Source organism: Cherax quadricarinatus, chromosome 96 (genome assembly GCF_038502225.1).
Source record: "Cherax quadricarinatus isolate ZL_2023a chromosome 96, ASM3850222v1, whole genome shotgun sequence".
Lineage (NCBI taxonomy): Eukaryota > Metazoa > Arthropoda > Malacostraca > Decapoda > Parastacidae > Cherax > Cherax quadricarinatus.
The window spans coordinates 11,222,818-11,245,706 of NC_091387.1; the positions used below are offsets into that span (position 1 = coordinate 11,222,818).

A 22,889-nucleotide genomic window follows, 5' to 3' on the forward strand; every position below is an offset into this window, starting at 1 on the left:
CCAGGGACCTTGGGTGATAAAGACGGTAATAGGTTTAGTAGAAAAATAGAAATGAGCAGGAAGGGTAAAGAGAAAGGAGAGTCTTTCAATGTTTATTATGCTAATTGCCGTAGTGCTAGGAATAAGATGGACGAGTTGAGATTAGTTGCTAGTGTAGGTAACATTGATGTATTTGCCTTAACTGAGACGTGGTTTAATTCAAAAAGTCGGGACATGCCTGCGGAATGTCATATTCAGGGTTTTAAATTGTTCCAAGAAGATAGAAGTATTGGGAGGGGGGGTGGGGTGGCATTGTACGTCCGAGATCGCTTGAACTGTTGCATAAAAACGGGTATTAAGTCTGAAGTAACACATACAGAGTCTGTTTGGATAGAATTTTCAGAGGGGCATGAAAAACTGATTTTAGGAGTGATATACCGTCCCCCTAACTTAGATAGGGACCAAGGGAAACTACTATGGGAGGAAATTGTTAAGGCCACAAGGCACGATAATGTAGTAATTCTAGGAGACTTTAACTTTAGTCATGTTGATTGGAATTTCTTGACTGGGAATTTAGAATCGTACGACTTCTTAGAAGTATTTCAGGATTGTTTTTTGAAGCAGTTTGTGACAGAACCTACAAGGGGAAATAACCTGCTTGACTTAGTTATGGCAAACAATGAATCCCTTGTTAATAATTTAGAAATTTCAGAGGAACTGGGTGCTAGCGACCACAAATCAATTACATTTAGCATTGAATGGAAGTACGATAGTAGCGATAACTCAGTAACAGTCCCAGATTTTCGCTTAGCAGATTACGATGGGCTTAAAGAACACTTATCATCTGTTGACTGGGGTAACGAAGAGAGCTATCAATATGACAGTTTTCTGAACACTATACATGCTGCTCAAAGAGCGTTTATCCCATATAAAGAAATTAGATCAAATAGAAATGACCCAAAATGGATGAATAATAGGCTCAAATATCTACTAGGGCATAAGAAAGGAATTTATAGGCGTATCAAAAGAGGTGAGGGTCATCTTATGAATCAGTATATTGACATTAAGAGGGACATTAAAAAGGGGATAAGAAAAGCTAAAAGGGACTATGAAATTAAAGTTGCTAGGGATTCTAAAACTAACCCAAAAAGTTTTTTCCAGGTCTATAGAACAAAAGTTAGAGATAAGATAGGTCCCCTTAAAAATAACTATGGGCACCTTACTGACAATGAGAATGAAATGTGCTTGATTTTAAATAATTATTTTCTCTCAGTTTTTACACAGGAAGACACTAACAATATTCCAGTAATTAATTTTTACAGTGGGCTAGAAGAAGATAAATTATGTAACATCACAGTCACTAGTGAGATGGTTGTGAGGCAGATAGACAGACTGAAGCAAAATAAGTCGCCGGGTCCTGATGAGGTTTTTTCAAGGGTTCTTAAGGAATGCAAAATGGAACTCTGTGAACCATTAACTAATATTTTTAATTTATCTCTTCAAACAGGTGTAGTGTCTGATATGTGGAAGATGGCTAATGTAACTCCTATTTTTAAAACAGGGGACAAGTCGTTACCGTCAAATTACCGCCCAATAAGCCTGACCTCAATTGTAGGCAAATTACTAGAGTCAATTATAGCTGAGATTATAAGAAGCCATCTCGATAAGCATAGCTTGATTAATGATACTCAGCATGGATTCACAAGAGGCCGGTCTTGTCTAACTAATTTATTAACTTTCTTCAGTAAAGCTTTTGAGGCTGTTGACCACAATAAAGAATTTGATATTATTTACTTAGATTTTAGTAAGGCTTTTGATAGAGTTCCGCACCATAGACTGTTAAAGAAAGTGGCAGCCCATGGCATTGGGGGAAAAGTGCTCTCGTGGATCGAGTCATGGCTCACTGACAGGAAGCAGAGAGTGTCCATAAATGGGGTTAAATCCGAGTGGGGATCTGTAACAAGTGGCGTTCCACAGGGATCAGTCTTGGGCCCGTTGTTGTTTATAATATATATCAATGATCTTGATGAGGGAATTACTAGTGATATGAGCAAATTCGCCGATGACACAAAGATAGGTAGGATAATTGATTCAAACGTAGATGTTAGGGAACTTCAGGAGGATTTAAACAAACTCTATTCTTGGTCAGAAAAGTGGCAGATGCAGTTCAATGTAGATAAGTGCAAGGTTCTGAAGCTTGGGAGTGCCCATAACCCTAGTACTTATAAATTAAATGATGTAGAACTTAGCCATACAGATTGCGAAAAGGACTTGGGGGTTATGGTGAGCAGCAACCTTAAACCAAGACAGCAATGCCTAAGCGTACGTAATAAGGCAAATAGATTACTGGGATTTATATCAAGAAGTGTAAGCAACAGAAGTCCAGAGGTCATACTGCAGCTTTATACATCATTAGTAAGGCCTCACCTTGATTATGCAGCTCAGTTCTGGTCTCCGTATTACAAAATGGACATAAATTCGTTAGAAAACATTCAGCGTAGGATGACTAAATTAATACATAGCATCAGAAATCTTCCTTATGAAGAAAGATTGAAGACTCTTAAGTTACATTCACTTGTTAGACGAAGAATGAGGGGAGACCTGATCGAAGTGTATAAGTGGAAGATAGGTATTAATAAAGGGGATATTAATAAGGTCTTGAGGATGTCTCTCCAAGAGAGAACCCGCAGTAATGGATTTAAATTAGATAAGTTTAGATTTAGAAAGGACATAGGAAAGTATTGGTTTGGAAATAGGGTAGTTGATGAGTGGAACAGTCTACCTAGTTGGGTTATTGAGGCTAGGACTTTGGGTAGTTTCAAATCTAGGTTGGATAAGTACATGAGTGGGAAGGGTTGGATTTGAGTGGGACTTTCACATCAGAGCTTATTTCTTGGGTAGCATTGAAAATTGGGTTGGGTAAATGTTTTGTTAGTGGGATGAATTGTAAAGGACCTGCCTAGTATGGGCCAGCAGGCCTCCTGCAGTGTTCCTCCTTTCTTATGTTCTTATGTTATACACAAACACTGATCTCTGGCTGAAGAAGACTCGAACCTACGAACCTTGGAACAAGGTACGCAGTGCTTTACCAATCTACCCACACTGGACCAATACCTTGGCGTCCAGCTTGCGCTAGACTTTGATCCAAGACAGCCAGGGGAATGAGATGAAAAGCTGTAAGCCTTCTCCCTGAAAGCTGGCTGCCTTGGATGAAAGTCTAGCGCAAGCTGGGCTCCAAGGTATTGGTCCAGTGTGGGTAGATTGGTAAAGCACTGCGTACCTTGTTCCAAGGTTCGTAGGTTCGAGTCTCCTTCAGCCAGAGATCAGTGTTTATATATATATATAAACTTTGATATCACTTTAGATGTCACACGGATTCCAAGTTTTGACGTAAGCAGTGAAGTCGTGAAAATCATAGCCCTGGCAGGTGAGTTCCACGACTCACCTGCCTTAGTAGAGATTCTTAAGAATCTTATTAGAGTCAGCTGGCTGAGTAGTTAACATACTGGCCTGTGAGTTTTAGGAATCACCTTGGGTTCAAACCCCACCCGTTCCCTGATTTGTTTACAATCTTGTTATTGTCATTTCCTGAGACTTTGTAAACTAATTTAGTATATTCCAAATTCTCCCGGACACGTACGTAACTTAACGGGAACTGTCCTGTCCATGAGATGCAACACTCGTTACAAATTGTGGCCCTTCAGAAGAACTCTAAATATATTCACAGTGATGTAACGGAAATTGAAAAAAAGTTGCAGTCAGTACACTAAGAGATAAAACATTAAGTGTCAGGGGTCCAAGACTGTTCAACTACCTCCCAGCATACATAAGGGGGATTACCAATAGACTCCTGGCTGTTTTCAAGAAGGCGCTGTACAGGCACTTAAAATCAGTACCTAACCAGCCGGGCTGTGGTTCATACGTTGGAGTACGTGCGGCCAGCAGTAACAGGCTGGTTGATCAGGTCCTGATCAACCGCGTGGCCTGGTCACAGACCGAACCGCGGGGGCGTTGACCCCCGGAACACCACCCACAGACTCCTCCAGGTATGTGCATCACAGTTATCGAATTAAGAGATACCTTTTTATAAAGCTGAAAGTCAAGCTACTGAAAGTCAAGCTACTGAAAGTCAAGCTACTGAAAGTCAAGCTACTGAAAGTCAAGCTACTGAAAGTCAAGCTACTGAAAGTCAAGCTACTGAAAGTCAAGCTACTGAAAGTCAAGCTACTGAAAGTCAAGCTACTGAAAGTCAAGCTACTGAAAGTCAAGCTACTGAAAGTCAAGCTACTGAAAGCTTTGGAAATAATCAGTGATTCCAGGAATCTTACCTTAGGTACCGAACACGGCGTTGAAAATTTGAAACCGACCGGTTGAAGCGTTTCGTGTTATGGCTGAAATATATAATTAGGGGGGAATTGGATGATCATGTCTGGTCTCTTCTAGAATATGTAAGCAGATACAGGTATCTAAGCTTTGAGGTTCCACTACTTGGACCTGTTGTAACAAGACTTTGTCGCCAATACAAAGAACAACTAAGAGCACTTAGAGTTGTGGCAGGGCTTCACCCCAGGTATGGTGCTAATGTTAAAATTGTGAAAATGATGTATCTTGCTTATATTAGATCATTGGTTGATTATGCTGCGCCACTACTTGCTCTTGTGTCTGACTGGAAGCTTGGAGGGCTGGAAAAACTGCAGAACGAAGCAATGAGGATCATCCTAGGATGCCCTCGTACTGCCAAAATTTTAAATATGCAAAAAGAACTTGATATTCCAAGCATCAGAGATCGTGTTACTGAAAGAAATATCCTAATTGGGGTTAATATGCTCAGGCAAGCTCATTCAAACCCCTGCACAGAAGCCCTCCAAACTTTCCTCAGCACTGGTGAACACTCCTCCAGATGGATCGAAAAGACTGGAACCGACCTCCGCATGAATCAGATACATGATCTATGTCAAGTAAGGCAACAGCGGCACTTCTCCGCTCCATGGAATATTACCCCATTCCAAACTACCATTCCTCCATTTCCCCCCAAACTACTTCTTAAATCACAACCAAAACTTCGCCTTGAAGCCAAACATGAGGCCTTAAGCTGTATTGATAACTTAGTCACACAGCACACACTCTCGGAAATTATTTACGTTGATGGTTCTGTTCACCAATCCACTGGTGCAGCTGGTAGTGCTGCTGTTGTCGTACAGAGTGATGGCTCTCTTAAAGAAATTGGAGCACGCATCAATAATTGGGCCTCTACCCTTCAGACAGAACTGTTTGCCATACTCCTTGCACTGAAATGCATCTATGTATCAAAGATTGACAGTTTAATTGTAACTGATTCTCTGTCATCCATAAATGCTCTCAACTCATTTAGCATAAATTGTGGCATGCTTGTTTCAGAAGCCAGACACAGGTATGGTAGGATTGTGGACAGTGGAGTCAGAGTGCACATGCTGTGGATTCCATCTCACATTGGTCTTCAGATGCATGATAGAACTGATAAATTGGCTAAGCTGTATGCTTTCAAAGAGGGAGTAGATTACAATCTTGGCTTGTCAGGTAGTAGTTTGAGAACAATAATACGAAAAGAACTTCAGCTGAATTTTATGGACTTAAGGCTCAGGGAGATTGACACCAGTGAGTCCATCTATCATCATTCTATCATGCAGGAGGAGCCACATGTCTATGGTGTATCCAACAAAATAAGCAGACTCTTGGATGTCACTACCTCCCGGCTCCGGCTGGGTTACAAGTATCTTTGGCAGGTTAAATCACCACCACCAGATGTAGACCAAACGAAATGTAAACTTTGCCAGATGGACTATTGTCACACCTTGCGTCATTATGTACTGGAGTGCGTCACACCTTGCGTCATTATGTACTGGAGTGTGATAAAATTAATGAATTTAGAAACAACTCACTCAGAAATGTTCAAGAAATGGCTAAGTATTTTATCCACAGTGGTATATTGCAGACCATTCTGGAGAAATACCCTGACTTTGCTAGCTGTAAATAAAGCATTACCACATATGTGCATGTGTGTGTGTGTGTGTGTGTGTGTGTTTGTGTGTTTGTGTGTGTGTGTGTGTGTGTGTGTGTGTGTGTGTTTGTGTGTATGAGTGTGTGTGTGTGTGTGTGTGTATGAGTGTGTGTGTGTGTGTGTGTGTGTGTGTGTGTGTGTGTTTATGTGTGTGTGTGTATGTGTGTGTATGAATTTGTATGTGTGTGTGTGTGTGTGTATGTGTGTGTGTGTGTGTGTGTGTGTGTGTGTGTGTGTGTGTGTGTGTGTGTTTATGTGTGTGTGTGTATGTGTGTGTATGAATTTGTATGTGTGTGTGTGTGTGTGTGTGTGTGTGTGTGTGTGTGTGTGTGTGTGTGTGTGTGTGTGAGTGAGAGAGAGAGAGACTCAACAATCAACATTTGCACCAATAACTCACTACAGTTGTGACCGGGTGTGGAAGTGTGAATTGCTCATTACTCTAAAATTTGTTCATGATTGCAGCCATGTATAAACGTAAGTAACCATTCTTACAGTATTCATTACCTTTGTAACTTGTGAGTTCATTACCTTTGTAACTTGTGAGTTCATTACCTTGTACCTAGTTCAGCCATCAAAACTTTGGAGCCCGGTCCCTGGACCCATTGTGTACCTCTGTAATCTGTAAATACCTTTGTAACTTGTCATGATTGTGACTAGACCTACCTGGAGTTCATACCTTTGTAAATTGTGAGTTCATTACCTTTGTAAATTGTGAATTCATTACCTCTAACTTGCTCAGCTATCAAAACTTTTAGGCCCAGTCCCTGGACCAATTATGTACCTCTGTAATCTTTTGACTACCGCCCACAGGATGGGTATGTGGTGCATAATAAACATATTAAACTAACTAACTTCACACGGACAGCTTTCCCAGGCAGTATTTCTCCGGCCTGGAAAATCTGTCAATCCATAACAATACTGGAAACGTGAGAATACAAGTAACATGTATATTACCATAATCCACCCCATCATTGGTCTGACCTTAGCTGCGTTTGTTTTACTGAGTTGCCTCAACACTACATCTGTCAGTATTATTCATAGGTGTAATGTTGCAATTGTATTTCTCTCAACATGATCCATTTGTGTGTTTTGTTGCTGGATCTCTGATGTTTTGACTCACTGTATGATGCTTCAGTCCTTGTACGATGTTTGTGTTAGATTCCTCACAATGTGAGGTCCTCTCTATGATGCTGTATCCACTCTGTGATCATCTACCGAATCCGGTGTTTCACTCTGATGTTCCACTAACTGTACGGTATTCCATTATGTTATGCTGGTTACTGTGTCATTTTCCATTCACTGTTCCACTCTGAGGTGATCAGATTATTACGAGGAGTTCCACACACACACTGTGGTGCTCCACTTATTCCTCAAGGTTCGTCTCGGTACGTAAGACTGCACTCGGTCTGTGATGTTCCACTCTCTAGTGTTCCACTCCCTGTGTTATCTTTCTCTCTGTAATGTTCCAGTCTTTCCAGAAGCTAACGACGATAATAAAAGACCGTTGTTCTGTGTCTCCAGACTACCGGAAGTGTTTCTACGGAGAGTTCACCTGTGCTAACGGAGAGTGCATCCGGCCCGGCCTTGTTTGTGACGGCATCCTCGACTGTATTGACGCCACAGACGAAGTCCAGTGCCAGCCAGGTTAGTATAGTGTCTGTCAATATTACCAGCTCAGTAGTTGACCGTAAGGTATAGAAACGTCACTTGTCTACACCTCGTTGACACAAAACTAACTGATTAACATTAAACGATAATTGAATGGCTTTCTGGACCGTATCGAATAGATTTCACGCAGTCCAATTTGCATTTCAATTTGTGTTTGGGTACACATGGTGATCTGGTAATAACAGTTAAGAAAAAAAACGAGTTGCGGAACAGCAATTGCAGGAACATCGTTACGATGTCTCTGAAATTTCTCGGAAATATATATATGCAAATACATGTATTTATATCAATTATCTTTCAGTTTACAGCAGGATTCAAACTTGCAAACTCTGTATCGAAGTACTGAATACTTTCCTGCAGAGATTGTATGTCACTCTGCATGAAGGTTCGAATCCTGCTGTGTACAGAGATAATGTATGTTTAGTACATGTGTTTATATGAATTGCTAGGGTCGAGTCTCAGCTCCAGGACCCTCAGTTCTTGATCACTATGTTTTCTCTCCTCAGGCTCCAAGATCATTGTCATACCTCTTCTTAAAACCATGTATGGCTCCTGCCTCTACAACTCCACTAGCCATTTCGTTCTACTTCCTAACAGCGCTAGAGTGAAGAAATACTTCCTAACGTTCCTGTGACTCAACTTTTCCAGCTACCCCTTCGTGTTCCTGTGTCCAGTCTCAAACAATCGGTCCATATCCAACCCAGCAATTTTTCAGTATTTTCTACGTTATCATCATATCACCCCCTAGTCTTTCTTCTGATGTGATCAGGTTGAGTTCCCTTAACTTTTTCTCACAGAACATACCTTAGCTCCGGGACTAGTTTTGTTGCAAACCTCTGCGAGGTGCGAGATTTTGACCAGAGCTTAGATAAGAAGGGAGGGAGGAAGAAGGATAGGTAAGGATGGAATGTAGGAAAGGTTAGGGAGGGAGGAGGGGTAGGTGGGGTTATAAAAGGTTAGTGGCCTATCCACTTTGGTGTATTTTCAATACGCGTTTGTGCATATCGAGTAATTTATGAGTGGGGTATACCTCCTGCCCATCAGTTGCACACTGCTATATTGTTGTTATACCAGTGCATCATTGAATTGGAAGGATGCATACTGCGTGCAATTGTTTTTTTTTCGCAAGAGGTTGGTCAGAAGGCCGCAACTGCAGGTGGAAGTTGCAGGTCATTTGATGGAGGTTGGTTGCTCACCTGGGGTTGGCTGGCTAAGCAGTGACTGAGGTGGTGTCCTGCTGGAGGGTAGTAGTAGGGGCAACAAGGTTAGTTGTGAGGTTGATAGAAGTGGGTCACCCGGAGATGGGGAGTGTTAGTCAGTGTTAATGGACATAGAATGGTTCCGGTGGTATCCATTCTTCTTCTGCGGGGAGGTCGCTTAAGATTTTCGGTCGAGGGAAGTTCTTGTGGATGAAACGTCGAACTCTTTGTTGGAGGGTCATTCTTTGGACTCTGTGGGGAGGGGTGGTAATGGTATAGTCGGTGGAAATAAATGGTATAAAATACCGACACAATGGAAATATAAACACATATGCAGTATAATGTGATCCTTTATTGACTACGTTTCGCCCACACAGTGGGCTTCTTCAAGTCACAAACAGAACTACCTGGGGTGGAAGGAACGCGAGTATTTATAGTCAGGTTCAGAGTGCTGAGGTCAGGTGGAGAATGCTGCATCTGATGATGTACCGAGTGGGGTTATAGAGTCTAAAATCTTGGGTAGCTTGGAAAGGAGATTGGACAAGTTTGTGAGCAGACCTTCTACAGTGTTCTTATGTGGGATAGCGATGAAGAAGTTTCTTGGCAAGTGGTTCAGCTATGTTATAGAAGCCACTATTCTGGTTGAAGTTGTCGGATATAGAAATAAGTGATGATTCCAGGATTCTTCGGTATTGAGTGTTGTCTTCTGTGGCGATAAGTCTTGAGTTTCTGTAGTTTATCAAGTGGTTGTGTGAATTACGGTGTTGTACGCAACACAACACCGTAATTCACACAACCACTTGATAAACTACAGAAACTCAAGACTTATCGCCACAGAAGACAACACTCAATACCGAAGAATCCTGGAATCATCACTTATTTCTATATCCGACAACTTCAACCAGAATAGTGGCTTCTATAACATAGCTGAACCACTTGCCAAGAAGCTTCTTCATCGCTATCCCACATAAGAACACTGTAGAAGGTCTGCTCACAAACTTATCCAACCTCCTTTCCAAGCTACCCAAGATTTTAGACTCTATAACCCCACTCGGTACATCATCAGATGCAGCATTCTCCACCTGACCTCAGCACTCTGAACCTGACTATAAATACTCGCGTTCCTTCCACCCCAGGTAGTTCTGTTTGTGACTTGAAGAAGCCCACTGTGTGGGCGAAACGTAGTCAATAAAGGATCACATTATACTGCATATGTGTTTATATTTCCAATGGTATAGTCGGTCGTGTTCAGTGGTTGGGGGGGGGTTCCCTCTGTCAGGCACAAAGAGTTCCTACATGTCATATAGTTGTCTCTTCGTAAGTTTGTCTAACCGGACATTGATTGCGGGGATTCTCGGTTGTATGTGTAGGTCCTCGGTCCTGATTCTGTCTCTGAGTCTGGTGCCAGTGATGAAGCGGAGGGCTTTGTTTTGGACTCTTGGAGTTTTAGCATGTTGGTTCTGGTTGTGAGCGACAAGAGTACACAGAGATATTCCAGCAGAGGTCTGATCATCATCTTGTACAGGTGCTGTTTGATGTGGGGAGGAGCTGCTTTGAATCGATAAAGTTGGCCAAGGTAGGCTTTCGCTAGGTTTACTTTTTTGGTTATGTGGGATGTCGAGTTGAGTAATCTGTCGATCTCGTATCCTAGGATCTTGTTTGAATTCCCAATAGCTATTCGGGTGCCTCTGATGGAAATGCCCCCTTTGTCTTCTATGGTTGATGAAAAGCATCCGATGGTGCTGATGAGGACTTTGTCTGGGTTGGTTGTTATTCTCCATTTCTTCTCCCACCTGGCTGTTCTATTTAGTTCTTCATTCATTTTCTCAATTGCTCTCCTATGCTTATTTGCACCAGCTGTAGGGGTGGAGGAGACAACATGGATGACATCGTCTGCAAATTGGGTGATGGTGGTGTAGGTATGTTCAGGTTGGGGGAGGTCGTTGACGTATATGTTGAAGAGGATAGGGCTGAAGCAAGAGCCTTGGGGTACTCCTGCTGTTGGGGTGAAGGGAGTTGATTCCGTTCCGTGGAAGGTGGGGATGATTCTTCTTCCTGTTAAGAAGTTGTAGATGAGCCTGAGAAAGGTCCAGTTGTGATCAGGGAGGTCTACGAGTTTGTAAATGCCAAAGCCTGTCGAAGACCTTGTGCACGTCCCTGGTGGCGATAAGAACCAGGTTCCCTTGCTTCTTCAGGCTGGCCACGGCATCAAAGATGATGTTTATGGCATGCTGAGTGCTGCGGCGGGACCTGAAGCCGAACTGCCTTTCAGAGAATAGGTGGTTGAACTCCATGAAGTAGTTTAGCCTGTTGGAGATTAATTTTTCGAAGACTTTGCCCGTGACTTCGAGTAGGGAGATGGGTCTGTAGTTCTCGGGGTTGCGGTTGTCCTTGTTAGGTTTGGCGATGAAGATCATCTTAGCTGTCTTGAAAGCCACTGGGAAGTGACCAGATGCCAAGATGGCATTGTAGATATTCACCAGTGACATCTTGCAGTTACGGGGAAGGTACTTGAGTTTAGCTCTTATGCCTGATGGGCCAGGAGCTATGTTTCTCAGTCGCCCTATAACTTGGGACACCTCTCTGAGCGTGATTGGTCTGGTAAGGGGATGTTCGTCTTCGAGAGAAGATGTGTCAATTGATGGTATAGGATGAAAGTCTTCCAGGTTCTCGTCATGCCATTGGTTGACCCGCTGGTAGTGGGTGTTAAATCTTCTGGCATTGTGCGAGAGAATGTTCTCCCATACTTTGCCCATCAGCGGCTTGGTCCAGTGGGTCAAGTAGGGTAGTCACTACCTAGCCGTCGTGTGTGTGTGTGTGTGTGTGTGTGTGTGTGTGTGTGTGTGTGCGCGCGCGCGTGTGTGTGTGTGTGTGTGTGTTAGGCAGTCAAAAAAGATAGTTGCTTAAAGAGAAATGATCAGATTTGCTTAAAAAAGCAGAGGGAAAAAGTTAATGTCGTGCCGAATAGGTAAAATTGGTCAATAAGGAAGAACTCATTTAAAATTATGTCCTTTCTAAAATTTTCTCTTATACGTTTAAAGATATATTTTTTCACTTAATGTAAAAATTTTAAATTTTGTACCAAAAGAACCTTAGAAAACTTACCTAACCTAATTATAACAAGCACAATTTAATTTAGCCTAATCCAACTAAATATATTTTTGATAAGTTTGCAAAATTTAATAATAAACAATCAAATATATTTTTTTCATTAGTTTCAGAATGATTTTTGCATACACATACACAAATTTTTGCTTGCGTTATTCGGCAAGAAGAGCATTGCTATATAAGCCATAATCGCAAGTTTTACCTATTCTGCACGATATATTAATTTAGGTAAAGTATATTAGGTTCTATATGGGAGGGTCAGGTGAAGTTATGAGAAAAAAGTCAAAATTTTGCCTCGATATTAATGCCATATTAATTTAGTAACCAATATACAATCTTTCAGAAGAGTTAATTTTTTAGAGGATTTGGGCCTAATTTACCAAGTCGGCACACACACACACATCAGTGAAGCGATCAGCGAAGAGGCTGGGCCAGGATCTGTGTCTCGACCCCTGCAACCACAATTAGGTTAGTACAACTAGAAGAGTGGACACACACACACACACACACACACACACACACGCACGAAGAAAGGTTGAGGGAAATCGGCCTGACGACACTGGAGGACAGGAGGGTCAGGGGAGACATGATAACGACATATAAAATACTGCGTGGAATAGACAAGGTGGACAAAGACGGGATGTTCCAGAGAAGGGACACAGACACAAGAGGTCACAATTGGAAGTTGAAGACTCAGATGAATCAAAGGGATGTTAGGATGTATTTCTTCAGTCATAGAGTAGTCAGGCCGTGGAATAGCCTAGAAAGTGACGTAGTGGAAGCGGGAACCATACATAGTTTTAAGGCGAGGTATGATAAAGCTCATGGGGCAGGGAGAGAGAGGACCTAGTAGCAATCAGCGAAGAGGCAGGGCCAGGATCTGTGTCTCGACCCCTGCAACCACAATTAGGTTTGTACAATTAGAAGAGTGCACACACACACGTGCACACACACACTAACACACAAGTCCCGGAGCTAAGAGGCATGTCCTACGACGAGGGGTTAAGAGAAATTGACCTTATGACACTGGAGGATAGGGGGACAGGGGGGATATGATAGCAACATATAAAATACTGAGAGGAACCGACAAGGTGGACAGAGATATGATGTTCCAGAGATTGGATACAGCGACAAAGGGTCAAAATTGGAAGCTGAAGACTCAGATGAGTCACAGAGATGTTAGGAAGTATTTCTTCAGTCACAGAGTTGCCAGGAAGTGCAATAGTCTGGAAAGTGAGTGGTGGAGGCATGATCCATACATAACTTTAAGAAGAGGTATGATAAAGCTCACAGAGCAGGGAGTGACCTAGTAGAGACTAGAGAAGAGGCGGGGCCAGGAGCTATGACTCGATCCCTGTAACCACAATTATGCAAGTACACACACAGACACACACACAAAGGGATAGAAAATATGACCCAGCTGACAAATTTTCAGATTATAGGGGGATACTCAAGGGGAAAAAATTCGTTCAATCAAATTGTTTTCAAGTCAGAAACAGTGCAAAACAGGATCCTGCAGCAGAAATCACAACTATGAGGCTCATCCAATTATCAGCAGGTGTACCTCGACTGTGATAGAACATGAGAAGAACAACAGGTACTGAGAAAGAGGATACAAGATGCAAGGGGCAGGAAAGGAAAACAAGGATACAGATGAGCACGGGAACTCAGACTTTGTAGAACATAACCCCCCTCCTTCAGAACCACCCACAGAACACCCACAATGCAACACCCCAACTGCAATCAAACCCAAAACAACCCACAGTTTACACCCACAGTCTCCATCACAAACTCCACCTTAACAGCAGCCCCCCATAGTATCCTACCAGGTCCCCCACTTCTCCATCCCTCACAAACCCCTAGGAGCACTGTGTTGGAAAAGAAGCTGAGGGTACAGTTCAACACAGATGGAATATCAAATAAGTGTGAGTGGCATGAAGGAATCATGGAGGCATCCCTTGACATCATAGCACTCACGGACACAAAGCTCATGGGGATAACAGATGCAACCTTTACATCTAGATCCTGAGGAAAGATAGAGGGAACCGAAGGAGTTACACTGCTCATCATAAACCAATGGAGTTTTGAGGAGATGGAAGGAATGGACAGAAGGGATGCAAGGGATTACATGGTAGGATCTATTCAGATTGAGGATCCCAAGGCGGTGATTGCAGTGATGTACAACCCACCACAGAATAGCAGGAGGCCAATAAAAGAATATGATAAGAGCAACAGAGCAATGGTTGACACACTAGCTGGGATTGCCAGAAGGGTACACATGGGCCGTGCAAAGTTACTAGTTCTGGGTGATTTCAATCACAAGAGACTGGGAAAACCTAGAGCCACATGGAAGACTAGAAATGTGGAGTGGTAAGATGATGGAGGTGGTACTGGAAAACAGCTCATCTTCATAAGAACATAAGAATGGAGGAACACTGCAGAAGGCCTACTGGCCCATACAAGGCAGGTCCTTATCAAAACGACCTCTACCCAAAGCTACCCATGAATTGGTAGGTAAGACACATAGGCAACAGTTAGGCAACTTTATTCCGAAACGTTTCGCCTACACAGTAGGCTTCTTCAGTCGAGTACAGGAAGTAGGCAGGAACAGTAGAGATGTGAAGACGATGTAATCAGTCCATCACCCTTGAAGTCGTAGAATTTGAGGTTGTCAGTCCCTCAGCCTGGAGAAGTTCAGTTCCATAGTCAGGAACTACCCAAGAATTAACTCCCATACCCAATGACACTAATCAAACCCAGCCCCTCCCATCAAACCCAGCCTCTCCCATCAAACCCAGCCCCTCCCATCAAACCCAGCCCCTCCCATCAAACCCAGCCCCTCCCATCAAACCCAGCCCCTCCCATCAAACCCAGCCCCTCCCATCAAACTAACAATGATGATCTGATACGTAATATAACTGTATCAAAGACAATTCACTCAGATCACAACATAGAAGTCTGTAGATGAATGGTTCAGAGAACCGACATGTTGATAAATTAGACACATGTGCAACTCTTGGGTATCTTTATTGAGGAAACGTTTCGCCACACAGTGGCTTCATCAGTCCATACGTAGGAGAAACTTGAAGAACAGGAGGAGAATGAGGTAATCAGTCCCTCAACCTTGAATCGATGTGTTCAGTCCATTCATCCAATCTATTCAAGATTAATGGACTGAACACATCGACTCAAGGTTGAAGGACTGATTACCTCTTTCTCCTCCTGTTCAAGTTTCTCCTTTGTATGGACTGATGAAGCCACTGTGTGGCGAAACGTTTCCTCAATAAAGATACCCAAGAGTTGCACATGTGTCTAATTTACCATCATAATAGAGGTACAGACATGTATGCACAGGGCTCCGGACCAGCAAAATGTGAGCAGTCATGAGGGTGTCTTCACGAAATTCAATTTCAATAACAAAAACATACAATGGGATCAATAAACAATGTCCTAAATTAAACAAGCTGGGAAGATATCCTAAACAACACGGACCTGAACATCTGCCTTGAAAAAATGAATTCTGTGGTTCTTGAGATCTGCTCAAGACACATTCCATTAAGAAAAAGAAAGAGAAGATTAGACACATGTGCAACTCTTGGGTATCTTTATTGAGGAAACGTTTCGCCACACAGTGGCTTCATCAGTCCATACGTAGGAGAAACTTGAAGAACAGGAGGAGAATGAGGCAATCAGCCCCTCAACCTTGAGTCTCACCTCCTTGTCCTATATAAGGCTCCATCCTGTCCATTCAACTTCATATTGTTTCAGACTTCGGAACAATGCTCTTCTCCAGACTGAGGGACTGACCACCTCAAAACTTTAAGGGTGATGGACTGATTACATCGTCTTCAAGTCTCTTCTGCTTCTATCAACTTTTCTGTACTTGACTGAAGAAGCCTACTGTGTAGGCGAAACGTTTTAAAATAAAGATACCTAACTGTTGCATATGTGTCTTACCTAACAAAGAGAAGATGTAAACTAGAAAGAGAGAGACGTTTCCTATACAGACGAAGACTCACAGAGCTGCTAAGTGGGGTCAATATATCTGAAATACGAAGGGAAGCAGTAGTCAATGGAACTGCAAATATCGAGAGAGTTCTTAGAAGCAAGATCGCCAACCATCTAGATACCCGTGTGTGTGATGAATGGTTTTGAAAGAGCGACAAGTTGAAGATAGAGACACTTATGCAACATATGGGGATCTTTATTCAGGAAACGTTTCGCCACACAGTGGCTTCATCAGTCCAATACAAAGTAGAAAGGCGTAAGGAGAGGAGTAGTTTGAGGTAATCAGTCCCTCAGCCTGGAGTCGATGTGTTCAGTCCATCAGTCTTGTAGAATGTACAGCATAGGGCCATTCTACTTTGTATTGGACTGATGAAGCCACTGTGTGGCGAAACGTTTCCTGAATAAAGATTCCCATATGTTGCATAAGTGTCTCAATCTTCGCCTAGATACCCATCAGTTACACAACCCAGGGCAACACGGGTTTAGAGCAGGTCGCTCCTGCCTGTTCCAGCTACTGGACTACTATGGCAAGGTGCTGGATGCTGTAGAGGATAAACAAAATACAGATGTAGTATACACACACTTTGCAAAAGCTTTCGACAAGTGTGACCACGGTGTAATAGCGCACAAAATGCGTGATAAAGGAATAACTGGAAAAATTGGTAGATGGATCTATAATTTCCTGACAAATAGAACACAAAGAGTAATAGTAAACAGAGTAAAGTCTGAGGCAGCCATGATAAAAAGCTCTGTTCCACAAGGCACAGTACTCGCTCCCATTCTATTTCTCATCCTCATATCTGACATAGACAGAGATGTAAGCCATAGCTCCGTGTCTTCCTTTGTTGATGACACCTGGATTACCATGGCAGTGACCTCCATCGAAGACACTGCGAGACTCCAGGTGGACATCAACCAAATCTTCGAATGGGTCACCCAAAACAATATGAAGTTCAACGAGGAGAAATTTCAACTACTCAGATATGGAAAACTTGAAGAAATTAAAAATGTGTCAGGATATACCACAAATTCTAACCATACAATGGAGCGGAAAAGTAATGTGAAGGACCTGGGAGCGATAATGTTAGAGGATCTTGCCTTCAAAGATCACAACAACGTATCTACCTCATCTCCTAAGAAAACTATAGGATCGCTTGTGCTCTCTACGCTGAAATACTGCTGTACACTAACGGCCCCCTTCAAGGCTGGCAACATTGCAGACCTGGAGAGTGTACAAAGAATTTTCACGGCACACACATGTGCGATAAGGCACAAACTGCTGGGAACGGTTGAAGGTCCTTGATCTGTATTCCCTCGAACGCAGGCGAGAGAGAGAAACTATAATATACACTTGGAAGGTCCTGGAGGGATTGGTACCAAATCTGCACACAAAAATCACTCCCTATGAAAGCAATAGACTCGGCAGGAGATGCAACATTCCCCCAATGAAAAGCAGGGGTGCCACGAGTACACTAAGAGACAACACAATAAGTGTCCAGGGCCCAAGACTGTTCAATTGCCTCCCAGCATACATAAAGGGGATTACCAATAAACCCCTGGCTGTCTTCAAGAAGGCACTGGACAAGCACATAAAGTCAGTACTTGACCAACCGGGCTGTGGTTCGTACGTCAGCTTGCGTGCGGCCAGCAGTAACAGCCTGGTTGATCAGGCACCCTGATCCACCATGAGGCCTGGTTTCAGACCGGGCCGCGGAGGCATTGACCCCCGAAATCCTCTCCAGGTAAACTCCAAGTACTGGAGTTTTACGACAAGGTAACAGACGTAAGACAGCATAGAGAGTGGTGGGTAGACTGCATTTACACTGTAAGAAGGCTTTTGGCACAGTTCTGCAAAAGAGATTAGTGCAAAAGCTGGCAGGAATAACTGGAAAAGCACTGCAATGGATCAGGGAATATCTGACAGGAAGAAAATAACGAGAGATGGTATGTGACGAATGTCAGAGTGGGCGCCTGTGATGAGCGAGGTTCCCCAAGGGTCAGACCTAAGGCCAGTGCTGTTTCTGCTAAATGTGAATAACATGACGGAAGGGATAGATTCAGACAGTGTGAAGTTAATGCGGAGAATTCAAGCGAACGACGATCAGGTACAAAGGTATCTGGAGATCAACCCAACCAAATCCAAAGTAGCGAAGACTGGCGAAGACCAAACAAGACCGTAAGCGGAGTACACTTGCGGTCTTCTTTGGTACAAAGTCTGCAAATCTCAAGGTATCATACCGATCACATCTGCGGCGCACAACAACCAAATAATTGCTGCAGCAAATCGGCGACTAGCAAACCTGAGATTAGTATTATGAGTAATGAATCATTCAAGACACCGTACACCGTGTATGCAGCACCATAATGGAACACACACCTACTCAAGCAGGTTAAGAAATTAAAGAAAGGACAAAAGTTTGCAACAAGACTTGTCCTGGAGCTAAGAGGTGTGTCCTACAAGTAGTTAAGGGAAATCAACATGACGATACTGGAGGACAGGACTGTAACGAAGGAGAGGAACTGATAAGATGGATAGGGACAGGATGTTTCAGAAATGGGACACAGCAACAAGGGGTCACAACTGATAGTTAAAAACTCGGATGAGTTGTCAGGACGTGGAACAGTCTTGAGAGTGAAGTAGTGGTGACAGGTTCCATACACAGCTTTAAGAAGAGATATGAAAAGGATCTTGAAACAGTGGGATAGTGAACATAGTAACAACGAACGATGAGGAGGGGGCAGGAGGTACAGCCACAAATAGGCGAGTACACACACACACACACACACACACACACACACGTAGACATACATACATACACATACAGTACTGCGACTGACAGGGGACCGAACCCGTGACAATTACCAACCTCCCTGGACACTAGGAAAATTTCTCGACACCTTTATCCACTGGGCCACCATGATACCAAACATCAGTAACACTGGGCCACCCTGATACCAAACATCAGTAACACTGGGCCACCCTGATGCCAAACATCAGTAACACTGGGCCACCATGATACCAAACATCAGGTAGCCAGTAACACTGGGCCACCATGATACCAAACATCAGGTAGCCAGTAACACTGGGCCACCATGATACAAAACATCAGGTAGCCAGTAACACTGGGCCACCATGATACCAAACATCAGGTAGCCAGTAACACTGGGCCACCATGACACCAAACATCAGGTAGCCAGTAACACTGGGCCACCATGATACCAAACATCAGGTAGCCAGTAACACTGGGCCACCATGATACAAAACATCAGGTAGCCAGTAACACTGGGCCACCATGATACCAAACATCAGGTAGCCAGTAACACTGGGCCACCATGATACCAAACATCTGGTAGCCAGTAACACTGGGACACCATGATACCAAACATCAGGTAGCCAGTAACACTGGGCCACCATGATACCAAACATCAGGTAGCCAGTAACACTGGGCCACCATGATACCAAACATCAGGTAGCCAGTAACACTGGGCCACCATGATACCAAACATCAGAAACACTGGGCCACCATGAAACCAAACATCAGAAACACTGGGCCACCATGATACCAAGCATCAGTAACACTGGGCCACCATGATGCCAAGCATCAGTAACACTGGGCCACCATGATACCAAACATCAGTAACACTGGGCCACCATGATACCAAACATCAGTAACACTGGGCCACCATGATACCAAACATCAGTAACACTGGGCCACGATGATACCAAACATCAGTAACACTGGGACACCATGATACCAAACATCAGTAACACTGGGCCACCATGATACCAAACATCAGTAACACTGGGCCACCATGATACCAAACATCAGTAACACTGGGCCACCATGATACCAAACATCAGTAACACTGGGCCTCCATGATACCAAACATCAGTAACACTGGGCCACCATGATACCAAACATCAGTAACACTGGGCCACCATGATACCAAACATCAGTAACACTGGGCCACCATGATACCAAACATCAGTAACACTGGGCCACCATGATACCAAACATCAGTAACACTGAGCCACCATGATACCAAACATCAGTAACACTGGGCCACCATGATACCAAACATCAGTAACACTGGGCCACCATGATACCAAACATCAGTAACACTGGGCCACCATGATACCAAACATCAGTAACACTGGGCCACCATGATACCAAACATCAGAAACACTGGGCCACCATGATACCAATCAGAAACACTGGGCCACCATGATACCAAGCATCAGTAACACTGGGCCACCATGATGCCAAGCATCAGTAACACTGGGCCACCATGATACCAAACATCAGTAACACTGGGCCACCATGATACCAATCAGTAACACTGGGCCACCATGATACCAAACATCAGTAACACTGGGCCACCATGATACCAAACATCAGTAACACTGGGCCACCATGATACCAAACATCAGTAACACTGGGCCACCATGATACCAAACATCAGTAACACTGGGCCTCCACGATACCAAACATCAGTAACACTGGGCCACCATGATACCAAACATCAGTAACACTGGGCCACCATGATACCAAACATCAGTAACACTGGGCCACCATGATACCAAACATCAGTAACACTGGGCCACCATGATACCAAACATCAGTAACACTGGGTCACCATGATACCAAACATCAGTAACACTGGGCCACCATGATACCAAACATCAGTAACACTGGGCCTCCACGATACCAAACATCAGTAACACTGGGCCACCATGATACCAAACATCAGAAACACTGGGCCACCATCATACCAAACATCAGTAACACTGGGCCACCATGATACCAAACATCAGTAACACTGGGCCACCATACCAAACATCAGTAACACTGGGCCACCATGATACCAAACATCAGTAACACTGAGCCACCATGATACCAAACATCAGTAACACTGAGCCACCATGATACCAAACATCAGTAACACTGGGCCACCATGATACCAAACATCAGTAACACTGGGCCACCATGATAACAAACATCAGTAACACTGAGCCACCATGATACCAAACATCAGTAACACTGGGCCACCATGATACCAAACATCAGTAACACTGAGCCACCACGATACTAAACATCAGTAACACTGGGCCACCATGATACCAAACATCAGTAACACTGGGCCACCATGATACCAAACATCAGTAACACTGGGCCACCATACCAAACATCAGTAACACTGGGCCACCATGATACCAAACATCAGTAACACTGGGCCACCATGATACCAAACATCAGTAACACTGGGCCACCACGATACCAAACATCAGTAACACTGGGCCACCATGATACCAATCATCAGTAACACTGGGCCACCATGATACCAAACATCAGTAACACTGGGCCACCATGATACCAAACATCAGTAACACTGGGCCACCATGATACCAATCATCAGTAACACTGGGCCACCATGATACCAAACATCAGTAACACTGAGCCACCATGATACCAAACATCAGTAACACTGGGCCACCATGATACCAAACATCAGTAACACTGAGCCACCATGATACCAAACATCAGTAGCACTGAGCCACCATGATACCAAACATCAGTAACACTGGACCACCAAGATACCAAACATCAGTAACACTGAGCCACCATGATACCAAACATCAGTAGCACTGAGCCACCATGATACCAAACATCAGTAACACTGAGCCACCATGATACCAAACATCAGTAACACTGGGCCACCATGATACCAACACATTGTTTAATAATGTGAGAAATCAACAAAACACGTGGAACTTCACTGTTTGCAGTGTCATAACTCTGTATATTATGCATAATGTTTGATGAGAGTGATTACACTTATTACGAAGGGAATACATGATGACAATTCACCGTGAAAGTGAAAAAGAGTTAATGTAATTAGCTATAAAAAAATAAAATTAACAACCAATATATCCTGGGACAAAAGTGACCTAATTTGCATAAAATGCTCAGCCTAACAAGCAGCTTTCTAGAAAGTAATATACCAGTGATGTCAGCTATGGTCTGTATACCTTGTACATGTACTTGTATACCTTGTACATGTACTTGTATACCTTGTACATGTACTTGTATACCTTGTACATGTACTTGTATACCTTGTACATGTATTTGTAGTAAATAAACATTATTATTATTATATTATTATTATTATTATTATTATTATTAATGAGGCTACAGCTGAAAATAAGTGATTAGTAGAATCCCTTTATGTAAGTGAGACAACACGAGTGAGAGAAGGTAACACACAGACCCAGTGCTCGACAACACGAGTGAGAGAAGGTAACACACAGACCCAGTGCTCGACAACACGAGTGAGAGAAGGTAACACACAGACCCAGTGCTCGACAACACGAGTGAGAGAAGGTAACACACAGACCCAGTGCTCGACAACACGAGTGAGAGAAGGTAACACAGACCCAGTGCTCGACAACACGAGTGAGAGAAGGTAACACACAGACCCAGTGCTCGACAACACGAGTGAGAGAAGGTAACACAGACCCAGTGCTCGACAACACGAGTGAGAGAAGGTAACACACAGACCCAGTGCTCGACAACACGAGTGAGAGAAGGTAACACACAGACCCAGTGCTCGACAACACGAGTGAGAGAAGGTAACACACAGACCCAGTGCTCGACAACACGAGTGAGAGAAGGTAACACAGACCCAGTGCTCGACAACACGAGTGAGAGAAGGTAACACACAGACCCAGTGCTCGACAACACGAGTGAGAGAAGGTAACACACAGACCCAGTGCTCGACAACACGAGTGAGAGAAGGTAACACACAGACCCAGTGCTCGACAACACGAGTGAGAGAAGGTAACACACAGACCCAGTGCTCGACAACACGAGTGAGAGAAGGTAACACAC

General features: G+C 43.5%; 1 protein-coding gene across 1 annotated transcript in view; it reads left to right on the plus strand.

Moving 5' to 3' along the window:
- Nucleotides 1-22,889, plus strand: part of LOC128701788 (G-protein coupled receptor GRL101-like) — a 692,032-nt gene that overhangs the window by 135,430 nt on the left and 533,713 nt on the right. Inside the window, exon 4 of the mRNA XM_070105094.1 lies at nucleotides 7,538-7,660. Within this exon, the coding sequence (XP_069961195.1) occupies nucleotides 7,538-7,660 (123 nt within the window). The remainder of the gene's footprint in view (nucleotides 1-7,537; nucleotides 7,661-22,889) is intronic.